This window comes from Ischnura elegans, chromosome 12 (genome assembly GCF_921293095.1).
Source record: "Ischnura elegans chromosome 12, ioIscEleg1.1, whole genome shotgun sequence".
Taxonomy (NCBI): Eukaryota; Metazoa; Arthropoda; class Insecta; order Odonata; family Coenagrionidae; genus Ischnura; species Ischnura elegans.
Genome location: NC_060257.1, coordinates 48,908,613 through 48,935,019, shown reverse-complemented (window position 1 = coordinate 48,935,019; position 26,407 = coordinate 48,908,613). Strand labels below are relative to the sequence as shown.

The window sequence follows — 26,407 nt, the reverse complement described above, 5'->3', positions numbered from 1 at the left end:
TGGTAGGAAACTATTCGAAGAGGAATACATTGACTATATCTTTAAAAAATATCACTTATGTGGTATTGGATTGTTAAGTCTGCCATTTAAGGTTCACTGAAAGTCTTACCATTTATAAGATACATGTTCACAGAATGAAATTATAGGAAACTGCCAATAAATTAATATTGCAGGTCATAAACACTAGGCCACAAGACGAGTGAATGTGCAAAAGGTTACGGATCATGCAATATTTGCTATTTAAACTACGAAGGAAATAAAACTGGTTGAAATAGTGTTTGGATGATTTAGTCCGAGGAATTTTCATGACAATGAATTCCTTCAAAAGGAAGGTCATTCAAAGAAAGTTATAAAAAATCCTAGTCACTGTGTGGATATGTTACAAACATCGAATCCGCAATCATCTGACAAGCAAAAGATTTGTAATAAAATTTCAATATCTCCTACCATCACCTGCTAAATATAACTTCCTTAAATCGATGCAACAGATTTTTTCTATGTTACATTAATTCATCAATTATATTTATCGCTTCTTCAAAGTACAGTAGAGCGATAGATAAGATAGATAGAGACGAAAAATATTAGCTGAAAGACGATTTGCGAGTTTTGCATGACGTTTTATGAAACAATGGTACGGGCGGTATTCGCGGTGTGTAAACGGGAAATTATGATCATACCATTGTGGTGTAAACGGGAAAGTATAGGTGTGACCATGGTCGACAATTTTGTAGTGTCAAGGATAGGCATATACATATTGCGCAGGATGCTATGGCACTGAAAATTGTTTTCGAAAGGCTTCGACGACATTATAAAACAGGCACTCAACATTAATTCCCTTCATTAAAACCCAACCCAACAGGTGGGCTTTTCTAACATTTAAATTAAATGCTACTAACAGAAACAGTTTCTTTAAATTGAAAAAGTGTATCAAAAAATCTCTTTCTTTTCACGTAATTATATTATCCATGAAACACAAATGCCAATCGTGTTTGGTTTTAACGGTTTTAACCCTAATTAGGTCACCTGTAAGCCTACGAAGAGTTGCTATTCGTTGAGGTTTTCGAGAGGCTGGCAGAAAACTATTCCAAGAAGAATTCACTATATATTCAGAATAATATCTCTTATGTGGTATTAGATTGTTAACTCTGCCATTTAAGGTTCACCGAAACTCTCAGCATTTATAAAATACAAGTTCACAGAAGGAAATTATAGGAGAAATACTGGATAAAAAATATTTGAATGGTTCAGTCCGAGGAGTTGTCATGACAATGAATTCCTTCAAAAGGAGAGTCATTCAAAAAAAAGTATGAAAAATCCTACCCACTGTGTGAATATAATACAAACATCAAATAAAATAGATCATCATTATCATATGGTTGCCATTCATATGCCGGACCACAGCGAGTGGGTGCGCAAGAGATGCACAGAACACATAGAGAGATGCGGAGTTATTGCACGCATGTACTGCCATCCGACGGGCCAAAACTGAACTTAATCGTACCAGTGGTGCCATCTAACCCAACCCAACAATACAAGTGCTGCCATCTAACCCAACCCAACAGTACCAGTGCTGCCATCTAACCCAACCCAACAGTGCCAGTGCTGCCATCTAACCCAACCCAACAGTACCAGTGCTACCATCCAACCCAACCCAACCCAACCCAACCCAACCCAACCCAACCCAACCCAACCCAACCCAACCCAACCCAACCCAACCCAACCCAACCCAACCCAACCCAACCCAACCCAACCCAACCCAACCCAACCCAACCCAACCCAACCCAACCCAACCCAACCCAACCCAACCCAACCCAACCCAACCCAACCCAACCCAACCCAACCCAACCCAACCCAACCCAACCCAACCCAACCCAACCCAACCCAACCCAACCCAACCCAACCCAACCCAACCCAACCCAACCCAACCCAACCCAACCCAACCCAACCCAACCCAACCCAACCCAACCCAACCCAACCCAACCCAACCCAACCCAACCCAACCCAACCCAACCCAACCCAACCCAACCCAACCCAACCCATCCCCTACCCGAACCGACCACATGAAAAGCGAGCAATCCGTCGTTAGGGGACAGCGCCCCTTTGGCAACATTGTAAACCTTAGACCATTTAAGTAAGTAGACGTGCCATTCGGGCGGAACGCTGTGGCCAACATCGCACGGTGGGGAAGTGAGTGGGATGAGGGAGCGTGACGTCACGGTTGGGACTGCAGACGATATTCCGTATGCGCGCTTGAGATATTTTAACGCTCATTCGCTGCAAAGTCGCCGAAAAGTGACGATATTGGGCACGCAAAATGATTATACACTTAATAAATATATTTTTACGATGAACTAAGGCATTTTATAGCCTTGACTGTGCGCAAAAAGCTAAATAAATCAAGATAAAGCTAGAAGCGATCGTATTAAATAAATTGATTAAGAATGTCATATGTAAACATGGGCGTAGCCAGCGAAGGCCAGGGGGAGCAGCTGTCCCCCTAGAAGCAAAAATCGCAAAATTCTTTAAGCAAAATCAGTACTGAATTGGAACGAAAGTATTCAACAAATTTTCTTCAAACCAACGAAAAATGATATGTATTAGTATAAGTTAAGTAACTGAAATAAAACTATTTTTTCAAGGAAATGATCTCATAAACTAATATGGCGCTTTTATAATGTTCTTCATTCATCTTTTCCATGCTAAAATGTCTCAACTTGGCTTGCCCCCCCCCCCTCCTAGAACATGGCTTCCCCCCCTAGACCATGGCTTTCCTCCCCCTAGACCATGGCTTTCCTCCCCATAGACCATACCTTTTCACCCCCTCTAGGTAAAAAGAAGGGGTCCTGGCAAGTATCTCGTAATTTTTTCCGCAAAAACCAGTTTATTGCGATCTCGGTAATCTTCAATAAAATAATTAAACAAATCGTTTTATTTATAAGCCCAGTACAATGAAGCCTAGATTAACGTATTTACACTGAAAATACGCATTTTGAAAAATCCTACGTGAGATTAGAAAGAAGGCAAAATCCCACGATATCTCACAAAGGATGAAGGGAGGGGTCCATAAAAAGGCAAAATTATTTTAGAAATATTCCTTATTACTAGTAGATTAACCTAACGGTGACATTCCTAGAAAATGAATATTAAGACTGTCCCAACGGTCGTGTGTCATTTTTGACCCGTAATTTTAGTAACTTTGCATCGAGCAATATTCAAAAAATTGGTACACTTATGGGGAAAGGTCCTAAGTTTTGTTGAGTTTAAGGAAAATTTTTACAATTTTGACCTTTTGACCTCGCAATGTGGGTCCAAACCAAAAATTTTAATTTGCCTTATGTGGTTTTAAAGTAAAAAATCGAGATTGAAAAATGTCTAAATTTCATTGACCAAAAATGTCAATTCTTGGGTTTTCAGACACAAGAAACCTGAAAAAATAACACTTTAATTTACGAAAATTCAACCGTTGACCCAGTAAGGTCACCGCCAAGGTCATAAGGGTGGCAAAAAGAATAGCATACCAACAAAGGTGTCGATCCATGGATTCTATAGGGCACCCAAGTCATTGATATTGTCCAAATACCCGTATTATTCACTAATTGACCTCCAAGGTTAATTTGGAGGTCAAAGGCCGTAGAGGTAAACGTCCGGCCATCGTAACACCCAGGTTTCGAACCATATGTTTTCAAGGGTGCCAAAGTCGATTTTTCAGTTAATAGATCCGTATTGTTGATTTGTTGACCACCGAGGTCTCGATGGGGGTCAAAGGTCATAGAGTTAAATGTCTGGCCATCATGACAACCAACGTGTCAAACCATAGGTTTTGGAGGGTCCCATTGTCGGTTACGCAGTTCATTCATCCGTACAACAATTTATTTTGACCTCCGAAAGTCATAATGGGGGTCAAAGGTCATAGAGATTTTAGTCGACCGCTTTGACTCTCTGACCGCTTTTGATTCAGATATGTTAAACTTCATTCGCTACTTCGATTACCAAAATTTTATCTCCCTCAATAACTTCAATAGCATTTTAAAAAAGGTGATTGTTTGTTTTTAAACTCTAGCTAAATTTGAGGATTCTTTTTCAAAACTCTTCTACAATTCTAGGCCATTAAGCCTGATATAGAAAGTAGGAATTCATGGTGTGGTATAATTTAAAAATTCTATCTACAGCTGACGAAAGAGGTAACTAGCGCGTTTTACTGTAACCAAGTATTTTCTTATACATGCGACTTCCGCATTTTCACAAAATTCGTTCAGCATTTGAAGACGCACAGTGTAATGTAGAAATAGAAATATATTTTAATGACAATATTTTCCACATCTGCGGGCAACAAAACAGCAGCTGTTTGAACGGCCTTATGTATCATGTGCGCTGCAAAACCGATTTGATAACTTGTGATGTACTGACCTTAGATCTGAAGGAATGACTATAAAAAATAGAATGGAAATACATCCTTCTGCTAATGCTAGTTTCTTTCTTCGTTTTCATAAATGGTTTTTACTTAAAATTTCTGTATTTTGGAGGAAGATAGAGCAGTATTTAAATATCTTTTATGGTCTTGCGTCTCCAAGTGCTTCGAAATATCATACTGCCGTGAAAAATAGAAATTTATCCGTTACATTTCACACATTTAACAGAGTAATCGCGTCTGGATTTTTTTAATAAAATGAGATTCACTTCTTAGATGATCTTTGAATCCACATTCTCTTTTCTTACGTATTGTGACAAGAATATAAAAAATTAAATTATGTCGTAAATTGTTAAAAAAAATTTAATTGAAAGCTCTGTAAGTACATACGTACAAAATTACATAAAAATATTTAATAAGTTATTCAATATATTAAATATAATTGATTGTTGTAAAGCAAATTTATTTTTAAAATTATTTTAATCCAATCCTCTCTTTCTTTCTAATTATAAATATGTTAATAGGTATTATTTATTCCCAGAATTTTCCGTAGCGTACGTAAATCGTAGGTGTCACTTGCAAAGCCGGCGCTAGACCTTTTTCCACCATCGCAAAATATATATAACACGAGAGCTGTCTGCTAAGTAAAAAATTATGCATTTATGAAATAACTAAATTACTTACCTAAATAATATGAATGCTGAATTGTTGACATCCCTTTTTAGTACCGCTAGCGCGCAGCTCAATTTGCATCGCATAATTGACCGTTTAAAAATTACTATATGCGAAAGCATTGCCGCGTTACTTCGTGGATGACCGGCAAATTCTTTACACCATGACCCTTTTCCTCTCTAAAATTCCCCCCGTTTACAACTTTTGTACAAGATTTCATGTTTTTATAACGATGCTCCGAATGATGCTAGATCGCTAACGAGATAAGAAAAAAATCTGCGGAAGTTTACAAAGGGCTTTGTCTTCATTTTACTGCCACAATATTTTTTCGTCGCTGCCAATGCCGAAAAATGCCAATGTTCATTAATTGTAAGTTCACCAATCCAACCATGGCTGAAAGAATACTTCTAGTACATAACGCAATAAATATTAGTACTTTTAATTGAAAAATCGCGAAGAAAATGGTCAAAATACCGCAGTGATACAGTGAATCCCCATTCGTAGCCATGCGCTACGACGATGAGCGTCCCAACCGTGACGTCACGCCGCTTTAAAAGTGGGTGGGGAAGGAAGGGAGCGGAGGGGAGATGTTGGCCACACGGCGAGACATGGGTAGGGGTGGGGAATGGCGGGTCTAGTTCTTATATGGTCTAAGTTGTAAACTGAAAACAAATGTGGTTTGAAATGCCCCCTTTTATGTCCCCTCACGCCACCCCCGGCGTTATTAGGAACTAAAAACAAATGAGTACTGAAACTCATCTTAACCCCTGGCGGCGACTTTTGAAACTTAAACGACCAATGAAATTTGAGAATCGTTTCTTCTGCGCTACAAGTAAAAAATATACTTGCGACACCCGAGTACATAACAAAGTGTTTTCTATATTCCAAAGGACGAGGACACGTAGAACCATCGTGGAACTGAGATAATTAACAGTCATCTATCATTTTTGATTTATTAAATGCGTGTAATGATTATAAATTCTGCGGAAACTTTCGATGGCTTCTTTTTCATCAATAATTTTTTAAATGTTGATGTATGTAGCATTTCTTCAAATATTTTTAGAAATTACTATCAGTATTTAAAATTACGGTATTTTTTGTAGATTAAGCAGTACATTACTTTCATTAAATAGACATATTCCTATGCATCTGGTAGATATTTAATGATACTTGCCATTCCATGTAAGATTCTTCCATGGCCACTCCAAGAAACGAGTTCCAGCCGACAGAAATTCCTAGGTGGGTTTCTATCCTTTTATTTCATTTTGAACTCTGCTATTATTCAGGGATATCCTAGTAAGTTGGCCATTTATATCGTTATTAAAAGTGAATTACAACGAGATTTCATGTAAGCATCGAACGGTGGACGAATGTCAGAGTGTTGGTTGGCTTCAAGTGTTGGTTTCTCGAAAAAATTCTACGCGCCAAAATGTATTTGGAGGTTGATTTTAATGTTGTTTGTGTTATTGCTTCAATAATTAATAGTTTTAATTATTTCTCAATAAATTCTTACCACAGACTTAAATGCTTTTGACATTCTCGCTCACATTCTCGCTCGAGGAAAATTATATTTGTGGATTAATATTCACTTTAAAAACTGATAATTGCCTATTTGCGCATTATCGGTTTTAATGAGTCCACTCATAAGATCATCTTTGAGCGAAGTAGTGATATTCTTGAAACTCGTTGTGTACGAGTGAAGTACGTTAAGTTTCACGAATTTTTAGGGTTTTATGTGGTGTTAGTTGTTGAAAATTGAAGTTTCTGAGGATAGTGAATTTTCCTTTTTTTCTTGAATTTCATTCGCTGGGCTTAAGAAACATGTGTTTGTGAGGTATTTTTTGTGAAAAACGCCTTTAACGTGTTCAGTGCCGGGGTGCGTAGAAAACTCCAGGAGTGGACCCAATTAAGTTAAAGTTTTTAGCTTTCCAAAATATCTTGAGTTGGAGAGTGGATTCGGGCGATCAGAAGAGACAGTTTCACCTCCACGAAAAACAGTAAGGTTACGCCTTACTTACCCTTTCACGCCTGTAATTATTTGGATGAAATTTCTAGCTAGATGTGGCTTGGGGATGTTGATGAATGTCTCCAATACCAAAAGTGGTGATTTAAAATATTGTAGCGGCAATTCGACGGAAAATTCTTTTATTTTAGTTGTTTCTTGTATTATTTCGTTCAGTAAACGTGTGGTTGAAGGAGGTACTGGGAATTATAATTTTGCAGCCAAGTTTATAGTATCGAATATTCTTTCTTAGCTTGCCCTTTGGTGTGTTATGCGTCTGAAACTCAGTACTCAGTTAAAAATACTTATTTAACTATTCATTCGTAACTTAGAGTTGAAAAGCTGTGTGAATTATTTACGCCCTAAGTTATATAATCGGGTATTTTCGATGAAACTTCCTGAGTCATTGTATTTTTGGCGTAGTACCGTACATTACGGGGAAAAGCACATACATTTTAAGGTATTCTTGCTTTCAAATTAATTTGAGCTTATGTATCATTTCGCAAGACCAACGATACTCACTTAATAAGTTGCATGGAAAGCAATGATGAGAAATTCAGTGAGATGAGTCTCGTCAGAAACTTGTATATGTTATTATAGTGTGGATGAACCGCCGTGAATGAAAATATGCGTTTTTCTCTTACAATCGTGAGTGGTGCAATGAACCGGAATTTAACTGTGTCCGGCTTTCATCATCTCAAATTATCTAATAATATGAAAACAGAAAAATCCATCGTTTGGGTTAACATTTTTGGTGAACGCCTTCATGTCGGTTTGTATTGGCCATTACATTATTTGGTATGATTATATATTTGTGTCAAGCTCTCCGAAGTCGCTATTCATAACATGCCCTTGCTCCAAACCTGAATTGAACTCGCACGTTTTAATCATCTGATCAGCATGTAGCATCAGTACGCCAAATTAAATCTTCATTTTCAGGTTTAACAATTTCCGAGAAGGTTTGCAATCTAATGTAGTTTCTTTGACATATTCAAATATACTTCTAACTTTCCTATTGAACATCCTATAAGAAGGACTTTCATTGGTTATACAGTGTGGAGTATTTCTAAAGGTAAACAAAACCTTATTTATGAGTGTATTTAATGAGCAACCTTTGTGTTTATCATCACTTAACAGTTTATATAAAGAATATTTGAAAGTCTCAACAGCATTTTCAGCAGCACCATTGGTTGCTGAATGAAATGGAGCAGAAGTTACATGTTTAATTTTATTCACAGCACAAAAATTTACAAATTCTTGTGAAACAAACTGCCTTCCATTGTCACTCACTAGCAATTTTGGAATTCCAAACCTGGCGAATATGTCTCTCAACTTTTCAATAGTCGTTTCTGAATCTAGCTTTGCCATTTCATATACCTCAGGCCATTTTGGAAAGCTGACTGGTACAATGAGATACTGCTTAACTTTAATTGGATCTAGGAAATCTGCATGAATTCGATCAAATACCTCTTTAGTTTCGGGCCAATTGATCACTTCCCAGCTAAAAATTTCAACCGGGTTCGGTTAATGTTTTCAACCGAACCCATCTGTATTCAACCGAACACAACATACCTCCAACCGAAATGAACTGTACCTTACTGTATACATACTTGTCCAACTGAACTCTACTGTACACTGTTCGGTTGCCCAAATACATTTAAAGGCACTTTTGTCTCTGATAAGGTATAGGCTGCAGCATAGCAACACATTATGAATGAACTAATTCTGTGTCACAGCAGTTTTTAATGTGTTACACGAGTCACCATTAAGGAGGGTTGAGAGGGTTTTTCACCCTTTGAATTGAAAATTCACTTCACACTTCGAAATGGTACGAGTTCCATCAAACATGTACTAAAGTAAAGCATGCAAGGAAGACTGAAAATGATATGATCAAGTCAGTGGCGGATACAAAAAAAACTCAAGGGGGGGGCGGCGCAAAAGATATCTTGAGCTACCTTTACGTTTATCGTAACAAAAAATTAATCAAGACACGTGCGAAGTTGAATATGGTTTTATTTAAACTAATTATACACGTATATAAGTCAAAATCTTACGATAAAAAAAGTTACAACTGTGATTCTACAATGTTCGGCAATGTGAGCGGCCACGCAAAAGGGGGGGCACGCACCCCCTGCGCCCCCCATCTGTATCCGCCTCTGGATCAAGTGAAGAATACATAATTGAAAATTGCTGCATTAACGTTAATGATAAATTTTATACATAGTATCATTAGAAAACCTCACCCTCTCCTTTATTATCTTTGGGAAAGTAATAGTCTTTTTTACTGAAAAATTAATTAATGTGACGCTACACTACATAAATGTATTAAGTTTACAACATTGTCATATTGATGAATTTAAAATGAATTTAGCACCAAAGTTTATATTAATCATTCTGATTATTATTCATTTTCATAATTATTTGGCAAACTGGAAATGTAAAAAGAGTTTTCATTTTTAATTAAAATGCATTTTCCCTCAATGTCTATCAGCGAAAATGCTACCACACCATCATCATGGACGTACTGTCTCATGTAAGGCACGCACATCACCGTGCTACCCTCCATCTCCTCTCCAATAATTTTGTAAGGGCTACCTATTGCCAAGCAAATGCCTTTAATTTCATCATGACATAAATGTAATATCCTCATGATTCTTCTGTCTATTAAGAGCACAACACCATTATTTCTTCTTTTGGGTCTGCTGTATTGGGCACTTTCAACTATCAGACTTCCGACCACAGCTCTTTTGAACTCAGTCAAATTAAATACATCCACCCCTAGTACCTCTAAAGCCCTTTTTTTACCCTCGTCTTGACATAGAAAAGGTTTGCCACGACCAAGAAAATGTGCACTACCAACCTGTACACTTGTTTTTACCAAGGAGTAACCAATTACTTCCTTGTGGAACTTGTCTACCGTGGGGGAAACACATGGCATGGTTTTCAACACTGCCACAGACTGTTGGAGCAGAAAGCGCTTTGCAATTTGTGAAGCTACTCCTTTAGGTCCCTTAACGTATTTAAGGAGTTGCCCATTAGCACTCTCAAATGCAAATCCGGAGTGTGCCCAGAGTGGACCCCAGTCCCTTACACTGGGTGCTAGGTGAAGCACTTGATGGACATTGAATGTCATCTTTGACTTTCCATATAAAATTTGCACATTATATACAAACTCTGTTAAATTAATATGAGCCCAATTGATATCTTCGGGCATCAACGACTGACATAATAGTTTAAACACACCTTGAGCCAGCAATACCCAGTGGTTTAGATAGTTGGCAGGCAAGATGTCTCGCAGGCACGGTACACTATAAAACAAGAGCCAATTTTTCCACTCATTAGCCTTCCAAAATTTTCTTTCTCCTATTGACCTCGGCAATCTTGCAATGCCATTAGGAGGTGTCACTGCCATCAACTTCTTATTTATTAAGTCTAGAAGACCTGGTCGACCTATGTAATAGGCTTTCCCTACATCTTCAAACCATAAATTGGTAAATTGGCGTACCACACCAAGGCATATTGAATGCATATAGTCCGGCACAAAGCCACGCACTATTTTAAAAAGCGGCAAATTGATGAGAGGTGATGGCCCCTTGACACCTTTCACTTTATTCTTGGAATGAAAAGCAATGCTCATATGCTTTTCCAGCTGCCTATCTGTCCTGGCTTTGACCTCTCCCTCAATCACGGGGTACTTCACTTGACCCTCCACAAGCTCCCCTTTGTGAAGGCACCAACTGCAGCCATAATAGCCATTGAACTGAGTAGTGCCCTGTAATAATGGCCTAGCAACAGAATCAACACAGCAACACAAGCATACAAATTTGCTACATATATTTTTTGAATCCCTTCTCCAAGTTATTCCTTCATTAAATAACTTTTTACCCTGCTTAACAAACTCCTGTAGGAATATATTCATTTTTGGATCACTAGTGCCCACCCATACACCACACAAAACAAGATTTTTGTACCTTTCTCCTGGTGGAAGTTCATTTACTTGCATGTAAATTGGCCACACTGAGCATTTTGAGCTCTTAAAAATAGGGCAACCATCGGTATTAAAGATGTAGGAGTAATTGTTAGTGTCGTGTAAGAACTGTCCCGGTTCCATTAGCTCCTTATAAAGATTACCATCAAATATGTCCTCAAACGCTTCCGGATGTTTCTTTACACGAGAATTGCGGAAGTTACTACCAGATACATCCTGTCTCTCAAGAATAACTCTTAGCTGCTCTTCAATGGGTAGCGTTAGAAAAAAGTCTGTTTGCTGTTTTTCAAGACTTCTTTTGCAAGTAGGGCATGTAATGGATCCACTTTCAAAATTTAGACTTTCACCAAAGTATGTGAAGCAGAACTTGCAATAGTAATTTTGCACCATTCCACCCATCAACTTATAACAAATCTTATCAAACAAAAACTTAGAGCCTGGTACTACTGCTTCTCCAAAAATGGTGTTCACTAACTTCAGCAGATCAATTATGGCCAGATATGGCAATGAATGTCTAACGGAAAACACAATTGCCATCAAAAAAATTTCACCAGCAGATACAACTGAGAGTAACTGTTTCCTTGACTTCCAAAATATGAAGTCATACAAGAAGTCACCACTTGAATCTTGGTCACCTGCTTCAGATTTGCTGCTGTCGTCATTTCCATCTTCGGAATCGCAGCTCGCTGATAACGGATGATCGTAATTGTGGTGTACCGCTCAATGACTCAAGACAACGTGGTTTTCAGTTCAGCGAGTCCGACTGGCTCGGCGGCAGGTAGGGTAGCAACTCCTCGAGCTCACAACTGCCGCTGATAAGCCGGGGTAGGCGGCGTGCCGGTCGAGCCAATCGAGCCTCATTTATTTCCAGCACAAATACAACAATTCCTCCCTTTCAAAAATGGTTACATCACAGAACAAAACTTAATAACAAAAAAAATAAATTTGTTTCAATAAACAAAAATTTAACAACTCCTTGGAAACACATATTTGGAAATATAAGGCAATAACAATAGCAGTGTAACAATGCATAAACTATAAAAACTAATATAAACACCAACTAAACTCTCAAATATAACCAAATAAACAAGATCATTGCGATTGAAATCTATCAACCGGCTTCCTAATGCGCTGAGGGTATCTTTTATCAACAGCTGATCCCTCGTTTGGAGATGGAACACTTGCATTTGACTGAGTGTCAGAGTGAGAAGGAACCGGGGATTGCAGCGATGGGGATGCGTGAGGCAAACGTGGCGTACTGGGAATGCTAGAGGTGGGTGAGGAGTGAGGGGAAAGGTTGTTTTTGTTTGGGAACCTCTCCGCTACTGCGTCATTATTGACATTGAAATCACCCGTTTTAACATCATCAGAATTGGCATACACTGAGCTGGAATTCATCCCAATGAGCTGATCAATATGTCTGTTACAAACAAAACCAGACTTGAACATTACAGAATACATTACACCACTTAATTGTTTTAATACGATCCCTTCAACCCATTTGTCTTTACAGCGATAATCCCTAATTAGAACAGGTTGATTTTCAAACAAAATCCTTGTTTTCTTAACACCAAAATACTCTTTTTGTTTTTCTTGCTTAAGTTCCACTCTCTTGACCACATTAGGCCTCAATAGATCTAGTCTGGATCTTAAAGGTCTACCAAACATTAGTTTAGCAGGGGTTTCATTCGTAATACTATGAATAGAGTTTCTGTAACTAAACAATATATTACTCAGGGCAATATTTACATCTGCATTTTCTACAAAAGCGCAACTTAACTTATGCTTAGCATACTTAACAGAACTCTCCGCCTGGCCATTAGATCGAGGGTGGTATGGCGGTGAAAATGAGTGCTTCACACCATTTGATACCATAAAATTTCTAAATTCTAATGAAGTGAAAGGTGGGCCATTATCGGAATGTAAGGAAACAGGTAGTCCAAATCTTGAAAATAGCTCTCTGAGCTTTTCTATGGTTACCTTAGCCGAGGTAGAGCTAACTTCAAATACCTCAAGCCACTCAGTATGAGCATCAATCACCACTAAATACATCTTTCCTTTAAAAGGGCCCAAGTAATCCACATGTAACCTCTCCCAAGGAGAAGCGGGATAATGCCACACATGAAGTTCACTCTTGGGAGGGCTAGAATGTTCTCTAAGGCAAGGCGAGCAATTGTTAGCTAGGTCTTCTATTCGTCTATCAATATTAGGGAACCAAACATAATTTCTAGCCACAGATTTCATCTTTACAATACCTAGATGACCCGAATGCAATTCGTTCAGAACATAGTCACACAATTTACTTGGAACAACAATTTTGTACCCCCACATAATAATACCATGCTCTACAGTCAGTTCATCTTTCCTTAAGAAATATGGCTGTAACTCACTATTTTCCTCTGAGATAAAGTTAGGCCACCCATTCATTACATAATTATACACCTTCTTTAAGATAGGATCACTCTGTGTTTCTTTTCTTACATGTTCAAAATTTAGTGGTACGGAACTCTCAGCTATACAATGCAAATAAGTTCCTACCAATTTTGTTTCTTCATTAACAGAGTGTAAGTCAGGTAATGGCATACGTGAAAGAGCGTCAGCATTACCATGTTTTTCAGATTTAACGTACTGAACATCAAAATTATACCCTGATAAAAACAAAGCATATCTCTGCAGTCTACTCGCGGCAAAAACAGGTAATCCCCTTTTTGGGCCGAAAATGCTTACTAAGGGTCTGTGATCGGTACATAAAGTAAACTTCCGTCCGTACAAATATTGGTTGAACTTCTTGACGCCAAAAACAACTGCTAATGCCTCCTTATCTATCTGTGAGTACCCACACTCGGCAGGAGATAAGGTTCGTGAATGAAATGCAACTGGCCTTTCGACACCCTCCTGAGTGACTATGCTTAAAACAGCACCAAGTCCGGTGGAGCTGGCGTCAACTGCCAATTTCACGGGCAGTGTTGGATCATAGTGTGCCAACACAGGTGCTTGCGTCAAGATTTTCTTCACTTCATTGAATGAATAAAGACAGTCTTTGCCAAATTTGAACGGAACATCTTTACGTAGAAGTTTATACATAGGATTTAAAATGGTTGACATGTTTTTAATAAACTTAGAATAATAATTCACAAGACCAATAAATGCTCGAACTTCATTGACTGATTTTGGTATGGGTGCATTCACAATCGCAGCTACTTTATCTTGGGATGTGTGCAATCCGTCTTTATCAATTTTAAACCCTAAATATTCAACCTTACTTGCAAAAAATTTACATTTTTCTTTTTTCACTGTTAGACCACATTCACTAAGACGTTTACACACAGCCTCCAATCGCTTATAATGAGTTTTAGTATCCGGTGCACTAACCAAAATGTCATCTAAAAACACAACAGTACCTTCTAACCCTGCTAAGGTTTGTTCAATGGCCTTTTGAAATACTCCTGGAGCACTCGAAATACCATAGGGCACTCTGCAATAAGAGAAGAGACCCTTGTGTGTGCTAATAGTACAAAGCTTTTGTGACTCAGAATCTAAGGTCAATTGCATAAATGCATTGCTTAAATCAATTTTGCTAAAGTGCCGACCTTTATGCATGCTTAAAAATAAATCCTCAATGCGAGGTATGGGGTTTTTATCAACCTCCAAATACTGGTTTAGTGTGACCTTAAAATCCCCACAGATTCTGATGTCACCATTAGCTTTTAACACGGGCACAATTGGCGTACCCCAATTGCAGCTACGTACAGGCATTAGCACTTTTTCGTCCACTAGACGTTGCAATTCACTCTCAACCTTTGACTTTAAGGAAAAGGGAATGGGTCTTGGCTTGAAATATTTCGGCTTAGCACTCTCTTTCAGAATTAATTCTACTGGTTCGCCTTTGTACTGGCCTAATTTATTGGTAAAAACTTCAGGGAACTTTTTTACTAAATTGTTAACCATTAAATCAAAGTTATCAAATATTTTACTTGAATCGCTAATTCCGTACAGATCGGATTTATTTTTGAAGGAAATGTCTATGCCCAATATTTTAAGCCAATCACGTCCTATTAACGGATGTGATCCCCCTTGGATTACATACATATCAAGAAGTTTATTTACATTCTGATAGCTGACCTTGACTTTAATTTTACCAATTGGAACAATCGGTTGATTGGTATAGGAACATAGCTTTAACTCGCTAGGGTAAAGCGTACAAGAACTTAGATTATTCTTGTAAAATGTATCACTAATAACAGTCACACTTGCTCCTGTGTCTACTTCGAACGTAGTCATTTCACCCTGAACGACAATATCTACCCTTATTGGGTCAACTTTGACTTTCTCGGTATGTTCCTCATACATGACAAACATGTGCTGAATATCTTCGATGTGCAAATCGTCAGCTTGATTTCCCACACAAAAAGCACTTGGCGTATCGGAACATTTTTCCGAACCCACGAAATTGTGTTTTGGCTTTAACATAGACTTATTAAAAGACTTACATTTTGGTGGTCTGGAATGGCCGTAACTATTATTACGCACAGTTGTCGCACTTGTCAACGCACTCGTCGATCGACAAACCTTGGCAATGTGGTTTTTCTTCCCACACTTATGGCAAGTAACACCATACAATTTACACTGATTCTTTACATGCCCAATTTGCCCACAACAGAAACACTTCACACCACCATCCCTGGACACTGAGTTTGACCTGGTCGATGTAGGGTTGTTGATCCTTTGCGTTGCTCTCCACGATGCGATGTGCTGTACTCGGCCGCCGTTGTCGACTCCTTGGACAGCCAAGGCTGCTGCGTTCTTCTCTGCTGCCTCCACTGAGCTGGCAATCTTGACTGCCTGCTCGAAACTCAAGCTGGCCTCTGCAAGTAATCGCTGTTTCGTCGACTCATTCCTGATGTCACTTACTAGGCGATCCCTTAAATAGTCATTTAAGGAAGACCCGAACTGGCAATATATTGACAGCTTTTTGAGGCTTGCGATGTAATCAGCTACCGTCTCCCCCTCATTTTGATTTCTCTTGCTGAATTTGTAGCGCTCAGCAATAAATGATGGTGCCGGGTAAAGATGGTCCTCTACCAGCTTTACTAACTCGCCATACGTCTTTGACGATGGTTTGTTCGGCGTGCACAAATCACGAATCAAATTAAATGTTTTAACTCCCACAACGGTTAAGAGAGTACTCACTTTCTTACTCGCATTTATCTCGTTACATTCCACGAACAATTCAAATCGTTCGACATACGACGGCCACGTGTCTATCGTACTATCAAACTCGCCAACCGAGCCTATTACTCCAGCCATTTCAGAATTACTGGATCACACGGAATTACTTCCTTTATCCTAGCCGTTATCGATCTGTTACATAACGCTAGTTTCCACATAGTTTATCCTCGTCGCCATTTGTGGTGTACCGCTCAATGACTCAAGACAACGTGGTTTTCAGTTCAGCGAGTCCGACTGGCTCGGCGGCAGGTAGGGTAGCAACTCCTCGAGCTCACAACTGCCGCTGATAAGCCGGGGTAGGCGGCGTGCCGGTCGAGCCAATCGAGCCTCATTTATTTCCAGCACAAATACAACAGTAATCAGAGTCATCACTGAAGGAAGAGTTTTCAACACACTCGGAGAATTCACTGGGAGCATTACTATCCTGAAAATAGAAAGTATTTATCACATTAAATCCAATTTGGAACCACATCAAACCCTTCATAATTCACTTTATAATTTGCCTTTGCACTCGTGACTCTTCCATACTTTTAATAAAAAGGCATCATAACTATTTAAAGCTTCAAAATTCAATGCTAAAATATACTATTGTTCAAATTTCATGAAGGACATAATTGAGTAATGCAAGTCCTATCTGTTTATTATTACTTCAAATTACTGTATTTCTCCGAATATATTCCCCCCCCAATTTTGAGGATTCAGTTTTGAGAAAAGTTAAAAAAAAAAAGCATTTGAATACGTCCCCCCCTTTACTTTTACCACAGGCATTTTTGAAAGAAATCGGGGACTATATTCAGAAATATACGATATTTTAAAGTTACATCAAAATATGCATGAATGCATTTTCTTCAACATGAAACAATAACCTCTGCTTTATGGGTCATGGTTCCTTAGTAATCAGCATTTATCTGATTCTTCAGTTTTTACTCAGTGACCTGACTCAGCAATGCTCTAAGGATAATAACTTTAAACGGCTCACTTTTGAGCTGAGATAAAGTGATAATTATTCGTAATAAGCATATTGCTTTCACATGTATAACTTTCAAAGAAATCGGTGATGATCATCTGACACCCCTCACCCTGATTTGAGATGAAATCCCCCTTCTTTACGAGGTAAGATTATTTACAGTTCACCGAGTACCTCTTAAATACTTACATAGAATTCAGCAGAGTTCACAGTGAAAGATGGAACATCATCCTTCTCCACTTCACAAACAACAGGGTTGACATTGACATCCACCTCTTCCAGATCGTCAACATATTGACCACGAACCTAAATACAATTCGACCAAATAATTATTAGAAATATTAATTTCAAATTTTCAATAGATGACCCATCAACATCATGCAACCATCTCCACTCTTGTGTCGACTGATATAGGAATAAGCCCTCATCTCATAAATATCTTCCATCTAGACTGAATGCACCTACAATAATACTCTATGGAAGTTCGATTATAATATACAGTTTACCAAGAATCTCTCAAATACTTACATGTACTTCAGCAAAATTCAAGGTGGAAGATGGAACTTCATCCTTCTCTACTTCACAACCAACAAGATTGACATTGACATCCACCTCTTCCAGATCGTCAACATCTTGACCACGAACCTAAATAAAATTCGACCAAATAATTATTAGAAATATTAACCTCGAATTTTCGATAGATTAACCATCAAAATCATGCAACCATTTTCCGTTTTCAACAGATGAAAATAGTGAAATTTTGGGTATGGATATAGATCTACCGATGGGGATAGATAAGGAGCCGATCTGTAAAAATTTTCTCAGACATTTATGCATTGAAGAACTTACGTTATGGTCCGCAGGATTAGCGGGGAAAACTTCTCCATCTTCAACTGTAGATTTGAGCGGCACACCAGCATGAATGCCTTTTGTTTTCCTCCAACGTGTGCATCGAGGAACTTGTGCGCTGTTGGAATCTTGCGAGTCAGGCTCAAGATAAGCCTTGTAATTTTCTCGCACTCTTACCCTCGGCATGCTGATTGAATTTTGCAAAGCAGTGGGCTATTCGAGTTACAATCGGCTTTTCCTCATGCGTTCACGTTTCGTATCACGATACTGAGCACAAGATCACACAAGAACGAATTCTGATATTCATATGTTTTGGGGTTTTGGTTCAACCCGTTCAACCACTCACGTGGGTAATTTCGGCGCCAATGGTTTTTCTAAGAGACTTACATTTTATGTGTAGCTGCGTGGAAAGTTTCGTAGGAATACTCACATTATGTTTGCATACGTGAAGTACTTTCAGGACGATGTGCGGGCAATCGTCCATACCTCGCAAATTTTAAATTTCGCTCCAAAGTCAACGGACGACTTTCTGAAACATAAAATTTACTTGGTCTTCTGGAGTCCGAGCGAGGAGGAAAGAATAAGGGAACGGCAGGTTGGAGACACGGATGGTGATTTTTATAAGTCCCAAATACTGATTTTAGCTGGTAAGTACTTAGGATTAGTATATCGGTATATTCTCAGAGAAATTTTATGGCTCATACATCTTTTTAACCATTCCACTATACACGTATAAACAAATTGAACCATTAATCCATCAGTTTTCTGCCGACGTTAATCCAAAATGCTTTTAGATATATATGCGAAAGTTGCATATCGATTGTTACCACTAATAGTGGATGTAATCACTGTGATCGCATTGCAAATTTTTGTGGAGCATGTGTAAGTCCATAGCCTTTGCTTCTTCACAGAGACTAAAGAGAAGCTACAGAAGCTGATATCCACATCAAGGGTTCCTGTCACCAAAATTAGGGGCATGGATGAAGAATCGGATGAGGGGAGTAAGACGTTGTTTAACGAAGAATTAACGAAGAAGCGAAAGGCGATACAAGCTGAGAAGGTTAATTAGTTATAATTTATGTTTGTTGCCAAAGGATCATGGCCGCTTTATCACACCTTTACATGAGTATTTGTGCTTCTCTCTCTTGTTCCATCTGTCTTACCTTGACTTCTTCATCCGTCTAGGTGGAGATGAAATTAAAGTGCCAGCAATCAACGGAGGAAAATTGTAGGGCAATTCTTGCCGAGAAGAAGAAGTCTTTGTTAAAGTCTCCCCTAGTCCCTCTAAGTCCAGGGATACAGCGCGAATCCGACTTAGATTACGGTTCGGACTCGAGCTCTGACGGCGGCGATGTAGTCCCCAAAAAATTATTATTGGAGATGGAGGCGAGATACATCCGTCTCAAGAAAAGTATGGTGGTGTTGAGAAAAATAGAAGGAGAGTTTTCAGTGGCCAGCGAGGAGATGCAGTTATTGAAGAAGAAGCTCTGTGAGGTCGAGGAGGAGAATAAAATTTTGAAGAAGCTAAATTATGAACTTCAAGACAAGGTTATCAACAGATTTTCGTCCGGTATGTATTTTATATGTATATGAATCATTTGTCAGGAACAAATATTAAAAAATAGTATGTGCTCATGTCCTTAATTTTTCTCTGTGTTTAATCAAAGCCTCCCCTGGAGCTCCAGAAGAGGCAGCTAGTGGACAGATGCTGAAAAATAATCAGCACGATGTCGAAGATGGAAATGTAAGTATGTCGTTATAGTAATGTATTGCTTATGTTAGTGGTGATTTACTTGGTAGAGTTTTGAGGGAACACTCCTATGCAACTAATTTACCCAGTGGTGCTGTGAGGGTGGGTTTTGGGGATAACCCCCCAGAGCTCATAGAATTACCATTTCACTTAATTGGATTGATATGACTAATAGAACAGTTTAAGGATGAACAATAAAATATCCCTTAGAAAGTCATAAAAATTTTGAACCATTTACCTAAAAATTCTGCAATTTATTAATCTTGCACCTACTGCTTATCCTGGTGGGTATACCATACCCCCACATGCCCCTGTATTAATTAGTTGCACCTAAACCCCTCCCAGCCTTAATTCCTAGCTGTACACCTGAATTTACCTACTTCACCTTGTTTCCTTTCCTTTGTAAAATTATTTTCTCTCAGAACTTCATGTACCTGTACTAATAGACGCATTCCAAGGATTTCGTTGTTCCACCTGTGGTTAATGGTGATTATTTCTCAAACCTTTGGTACATAGTTGGAAGGGAAGGGAATCTTTATTGCATGAGAAGTTAGATTAATCCTATTTTTCTTTAGGTCACCCTTGGAAAGGTTATTTCCCTTCCCAAAGAAAAGTGGGATATGGTAATGAGGAACACAAAAGATTCAATTTTCATAAAGGACCTCGCAGTGGCAGTGTGGGGAAGTGAAGCATTGAAAGGAAGGAGTGTAGATGGAATTCCTTGCCGGCGGTTAATTTCAAAAGGTGCTGTCAGCAAGCCACCTCTGACTCCAGCGAAACTGAATGATATTAGAGGTGAGCATGATGATTGATTTCCAGTTCGAAAATTAGTGGCTTTAAAATTGCATTTCAATTAATATAGACCAGTAATTGTAAGGCTTAAATGTTTCGTGTCTTATGTAGCATGTGTCCAACATTTTTGTTTAACTCTGTTCGTAGCAACTTTTGAAGCTTGGTTGGAGAAGCAAGGAGTGGAAGGAGCGGAGTTAATTGCACGATCAAAGAAATACAAGTCCTATATATCGGATAAGATCATGTATCTTAATCGGAAGGACCGGGCCGTGAATGAAAGAGAAGGCAATAATTTGGAAGCAGCGTGAGTATTTACGTAAAATGTTAAATGTTACATTGAAGATATTCATTGGCATAAACAATTGCTATTCCTAGTGCATACATCCTTTGCCAAAGTTTGCTCCTTTAAAAAAGGGAAGGCTAGTAAGCTGTTATGAATAATAATGTAATGTAGTATCACATGAGGTTATAACTACATGGTAATAATTCAGTTAGAGATTTTTTATTATTTCTAATAATAAGTGGATTAAAATGCTTACCATAGGTAATTAATTGAGCTAATTTATTATTTCCAGGGACTTAAAGGATTAAGCTTACTGTAGGATTAAAACTACAGTAAAACCCCTTATTTACACTTTTCTTGGGACCCAAGAAAAAAAGTGTAAATAGCGGGAAAATGCAAATAGTGGGAAATACAGAATTTTCACTTTTATTCATATGCTGGCTTAGGAAATGTTAATTTTTTAATTGTTCACTAGGCATTATTCCATTAGACATTGTTTCCCTCTGAAGCACAGTGTTTTTGCTGGCAGAAAAAAATAAAAAATATGTAATCCTGTTTTGTCTGCACTGAAAACATCTTTTGGGCTGTAACCTTCCAGAACTCTAATATATTCAGATTCTTTCCACTGAGTTGCTGTCTCTATGTTAACATCTTTGCTTTCACCACTCACCATCTTATATACAAGACTACCTATTTTTGAATCTATCCAACCAACCATTATAGATACCGTGCAATCTTCGATTCTCAATCTTGTGGGGAAATACCTTTTCTCAAGGGCCTTTGGGCCTGTTTACACGATACTTTAACACGTACGAGTTAATTTCTGCTTGCATGAATGATTTTTATGGACCGGAACAGGACATGTATGAATGTAGGCAGGGGCAGATACAGGATTTTTTCCTGGGAGGGGCACAGAGGGCCTGACAGGCAAAAGACCTTGTCTTAATTGAGATTAAAAACAAGATTTAACAATGACTGTACGAAATTCTCTTAATTTTTACATCAAAGTTATTCTTATTGAATTAAATGATCGTGCCTCCTTGAGTAATACACAAAACAAAGCGAACGTAATTATGACCATCAGGGGTGGATCCAGGATTTCTTGCTGGGGTGCACAAGCAATGCCGTGATTTTGTTCTAGAGGGGGGGGCACAATGATACCACGTTATACAAAACAAACGCAATGATAACGGGTCCATATTAAAAATCTTTCATACTTTTAAGAGTCTGGGGGGACACGTGCCCCCCCTCCCATTGATCCTCCTATGATAACCCTATTCAAATTTTCTCTATTTTTTTAAGCATCTGGGGGGGGCACGTCCCCTGCCCCTAAATCCGACTATGAATGCGCATTAACCAAATTTGAACAGGTTCTATTTTCTGTTCATGCGTACGGACACATGTTGGGTGAATATACGGTGCATTTTCATGTTCATAATTTAGACATTAACTTGTACAGGTTAATGTACTATGTAAACAGGCCTTTAGATGACACCATTTGCAGGGACATGTGATGATCTTGCACCTAAAAACTACTCTTTTAGAATTCGTTCTATTTATTCTTACCTGGAATTCTTCACATGTATTCTTTTTTTGATAAATGTCCGCACTGGTTTGCATATTTTACGATGGCATCGAGATTTTTCACCACGGTATTGAATGTTGAGACTGGAAATCCGATCGGATTGCCGGTCTCCACATTTGAGTTGCTTCACCAGTGTTTGAATCGATGCCGGTTCTGGTGAGGGAATCAACTATCTTTAAAATTTTCGTTTTCTTGTCAGTTAAAGTCCATTTTTCACCTCGAATTTCCATTTTCAACCCGGATCAATTCTACTTCCCGTACGAATTGAGGGTAACTCAGCAACACTCGAGTATCTGAACTACCCCTCCGCGATCAAATGCGTAGTACAAACTGTCATGGGACTTAATAATTTTTTAAAGTTACAATAGTTTGCGATACACTGCTATTTGAATGGGATAATTCAAGTTTCAATAAGTTTTTTAAGTATTTAATTAACCCATAATTGCTACGCAACTATTGAATGAAGTCAGCGCAAATGATCCCAGTTGTCGGCCAAGTTTTATATTTCCGGCATTTATCATGTTTCATCACGTGTCAACGGTCAACCAAAGAACAGTGAAGTGAGCAGTTAATTTTCACCTGAGGTACTGTAAAATTTTCTGATAAATATATTTTGATGTTTACTTTGGAAGCTTTTATTTGTTTAACCAGTGGCATTTTACCCATTCCATAAGTGTATTGCACGTAAGGGTGCAAATTTTTAAAGGTAGTTGCATGGGGAAATAATATGGGATTGATTTGATGCATATTCTATTTGAAGGGACATGATACCAATTGGAAACAGAGAGTGTTTGTTTCAGCTACTGAATCCGCTACGATACATTGTATGAATGTATCGTATTGCTATTAAACTGGTAGAGTTCAGTAGATGTTCAGTCCAGCTACAGTACCTGGTTATGTACAGTATTTTTTCGGTTCAGTTATGAAATACAGTGTATTTTCAGTTCAGCTACCTGACCCGGTTAAATCCAATATGTTTTCTGTACATCAACCGAACCCGGTTGAATCCAGTATGTTTTCGGTACAACAACCGAACCCGGTTAAATCCCGTATGTATTCGGCTCTGTTACTGGACCCGGTTAAATCCAGTATGTATTCGGTTCAGCTACCGAACCCGGTTAAGTGTTTCAAAAAGCAGCTTAGTAACCGAAACCGGTTGGTCAAATTTTCAGCTGGGTTCACATTTATTTGTGTTTATGCTATTTGTCATACAAACATTACAACTTTTACAAAATTTTTCAATTTCATCATTTAAATTTGGCCACCAAAAATAACCTCTGGCTAAATTTTTCATCTTTGACATTCCCATATGAGTTTGAATGCAGCTCAGTTAATAAATGAATTTTAAACTTCTCTCGAATGGCTATTCTATAACCCCACATGATTGCTCCATTTCCAATATACAATTCATTTTTCCTTACAAAATAAGGCTTCAATTCCAATTAATCGCAAGTATCTAACCATCCTGACTTAATGTAATACAAAACCTTACTAAGTCCTTGTCTTTTTTGTAGCAATTCTTATTTGATCATTATCAATAGGTACACAATTACTAACTAAGTTGATATAATCATCCACAAAATTCTCAGTTTCATCATTAATGTCATTTTCATCAACTGGTAAATGTATTTTATTGTATAGCCATATTCAGACAGAAACAATGCCCACCTCTGTAACCGATTAGCTCCCATTTGTGGAATACCTTTATGTACACCAAATAATGCTAACGAAGGCCTGTGATCTGTCTCCAAAATGAATTTTCTTCCCAATAAGTATTGAAAAATTTTTTTTTATTGACCAATAAATTGCTAAGGCTTCTTTGTGAATTACAAAATAATTCATTTCAGCAGGTGGTAGAACTCTTGACGCAAAGCATATAGGTTTTTCCTCACCATTCTCAAAAATATGCACCAACACCCCAGCAATTCCCTTACTGCTGGCATTGCAAATCAATTTTACTGGTAAATCAGGATTATAATGCACTAATATCTCATCTGATGACATAATTCTTTTAACTTGAATGAAAGCTCTCTCACAATCATCATTCCATTCATATTTTACTCCTGTTCGCAACAATTTATACAATGGACCTAATAATTTTGACGAATGTATTAGGAACAAATTTCCCATAGTGATTGCAGGTACCAACGAAAGATCTAACCTCAGTCGCATCTGTAGGCCTGGCAGCTGTAACTATAGCTTTGCAAGGATCCTTCCTAATTCCCGCAGCATCAATAATATGACCTAAATATGAAATTTCTGTTTCACAAAATTTACATTTATCAAAATTCAATCGAAATGCAGCTTCTCTAAGTCTGGAAAAAACTAACCTCAAGTTATGTAAATGTTCTTCATCACTTTTACCAGTGACTATCACATCATCCAAGAAATTTTTTACACCATCCACACCCTGTAACACTTTTTCCAACTCTTTTTGAAAAATGGAACAAGCAGGCTTCACACCAAATGGCAAACTACAGTAGATTCCGGTTAATGGGTCCACCGGTTACTTGGGGCAAATCTTGAGGAACCGAATCCAATTGAAGAATATCCCAGAGTTTTCTCCGCTTAATTGGGACAGCATGCCGCTTTATTGGGCCATGAGTAGGCGACTCTATGCTCGCGACGAAATTAAAATTTTTTTGTATCAGAATACTGTTTTTTATATTTTCCTTCTTTAATTTAGTCTTATTTTTCTCAAGTGTACCTATTCTTGCCTTAATCTTAAAACTCTTGTTCTTATATCATCCGTGTGAGGAATCGGATTCCGTTTCCCGACCATGAAACCTCATTCAACGTAGTGATGTGTTCAAGAGGAGAGGACTCCTGTGGCAGGCTATAGGTGATAGAATGAGCCCGGGATAGTTAGAAAGAACTAATGACAACCGTGGTGAGGGTGTAAGAGCGAGTACGGGCCAATTTCTAGGAATTACTGGCTGTTTTTGAACAGAGGAGACGGTACGAGGCGAACAATTTTGCTTACAAAGAGCTTTTTGTTTGCAGCATCTTGAACAAAATTCAACTTACTCATGAAATCTATCCTTTTAATTCCTTTTCCTCTATACAACTGAGTAGTCACTATTGGAAAATTAAGTTTCTTCGTTCCTTTCTCTTTTTCCCATCACTCTCCCAGTAGTCTATGCATGCACAAAAGACACTTTTCTCTTCACTTGTACCTAGTCATCTGTGAACTAAGTCTAAAACCAGTTTAAATGGTGCGCATATTTGGTGGGATTTATCTCGTGCTCTACGATCTAAGTGAACCTAAGATAAGTGATATTTTTTTAGTTCTGAGATTCAGTGACGCTCCATTTCTTGAATAATAGGCCACGTTAAGACCTTTTACTCGCTGAAATTTGCTATACTCGACAAAAATAAAGATTATCCTCGATCCAGTCATCTTCGTTTGGCTGAGATTACCGGGATGCCAAAATTGACGATAGCTCAGTTATTGAAGCAACAGGATAAACTAAGAGAGGAATGGAGTCAAAAAGGAAAGCAAGCATCGTCTATGAAATGCAAGCGTCAACTTAAGGATCCAGATGTTGAGGACGCTTTTGATCAATGGTATTCCATAGTAAGCGATCGAGGGATTTGTGTAAGCGGTCCAATATTAAATAAGAAGTCGAAGGAACTAGCTTTGAAACTTGGTCATGACCATTTTAAGGCAACAGATGGTTGGCATCTCGATGAAGACCAAAAACGAAATAAAATTCAAGAGAGCTAACGGAGAAAAAAGTGCTGATGTCGTGAGTGCAGAGGAGTGGAAATTGAACAAACTGCCCAAGTTACTCCTGAATTTTTGCGCCGATGGCATTTACAATGCCAATGAAACGGGACTGTAATACCGAGCAACACCAAATGGCTCTTCTTATTACAGTC

General features: G+C 38.3%; 2 protein-coding genes and 1 long non-coding RNA gene across 3 annotated transcripts in view; 2 read left to right on the top strand and 1 right to left on the bottom strand.

Moving 5' to 3' along the window:
• The first annotated feature begins 5,860 nt into the window (after nucleotides 1-5,860).
• The window catches only part of LOC124169737, a 45,804-nt gene continuing 25,257 nt past the window's right edge, over nucleotides 5,861-26,407 (top strand). Inside the window, exons 1-2 of the long non-coding RNA XR_006867221.1 lie at nucleotides 5,861-6,114; nucleotides 6,268-6,319. This is a non-coding gene — a long non-coding RNA (uncharacterized LOC124169737). The remainder of the gene's footprint in view (nucleotides 6,115-6,267; nucleotides 6,320-26,407) is intronic.
• On the bottom strand, nucleotides 16,546-18,303 carry LOC124169735. The gene is made up of 4 exons (XM_046548425.1): nucleotides 18,116-18,303; nucleotides 17,795-17,911; nucleotides 17,456-17,572; nucleotides 16,546-16,723 (listed from the first exon to the last, which is right to left on the bottom strand). Exons 1-4 carry the CDS (start codon nucleotides 18,299-18,301, stop codon nucleotides 16,628-16,630), a joined length of 516 nt encoding a protein of 171 aa, XP_046404381.1. The 5' UTR covers nucleotides 18,302-18,303; the 3' UTR covers nucleotides 16,546-16,627.
• On the top strand, nucleotides 18,316-21,513 carry LOC124169734 (BEN domain-containing protein 5-like). The gene is made up of 7 exons (XM_046548424.1): nucleotides 18,316-18,762; nucleotides 19,027-19,175; nucleotides 19,301-19,685; nucleotides 19,783-19,859; nucleotides 20,441-20,660; nucleotides 20,805-20,961; nucleotides 21,233-21,513. Exons 1-7 carry the CDS (start codon nucleotides 18,549-18,551, stop codon nucleotides 21,246-21,248), a joined length of 1,218 nt encoding a protein of 405 aa, XP_046404380.1. The 5' UTR covers nucleotides 18,316-18,548; the 3' UTR covers nucleotides 21,249-21,513.

Excerpts from the sequence above, each read along its gene's own strand:
- LOC124169735 (XM_046548425.1), bottom strand. The coding sequence starts at position 18,301 with ATGCCGAGGGTAAGAGTGCGAGAAAATTACAAGGCTTATCTTGAGCCT. Across the intron at positions 17,912-18,115 it reads CTAATCCTGCGGACCATAAC|GTTCGTGGTCAAGATGTTGA; the intron begins GTAAGTTCTTCA and ends AATTTTATTTAG. Across the intron at positions 16,724-17,455 it reads TGAACTCTGCTGAATTCTAT|GATAGTAATGCTCCCAGTGA; the intron begins GTAAGTATTTAA and ends TTCTATTTTCAG.
- LOC124169734 (XM_046548424.1), top strand. The coding sequence starts at position 18,549 with ATGTTTGCATACGTGAAGTACTTTCAGGACGATGTGCGGGCAATCGTC. Across the intron at positions 18,763-19,026 it reads CCAAATACTGATTTTAGCTG|AGACTAAAGAGAAGCTACAG; the intron begins GTAAGTACTTAG and ends GCTTCTTCACAG. Across the intron at positions 19,176-19,300 it reads AGGCGATACAAGCTGAGAAG|GTGGAGATGAAATTAAAGTG; the intron begins GTTAATTAGTTA and ends TCATCCGTCTAG.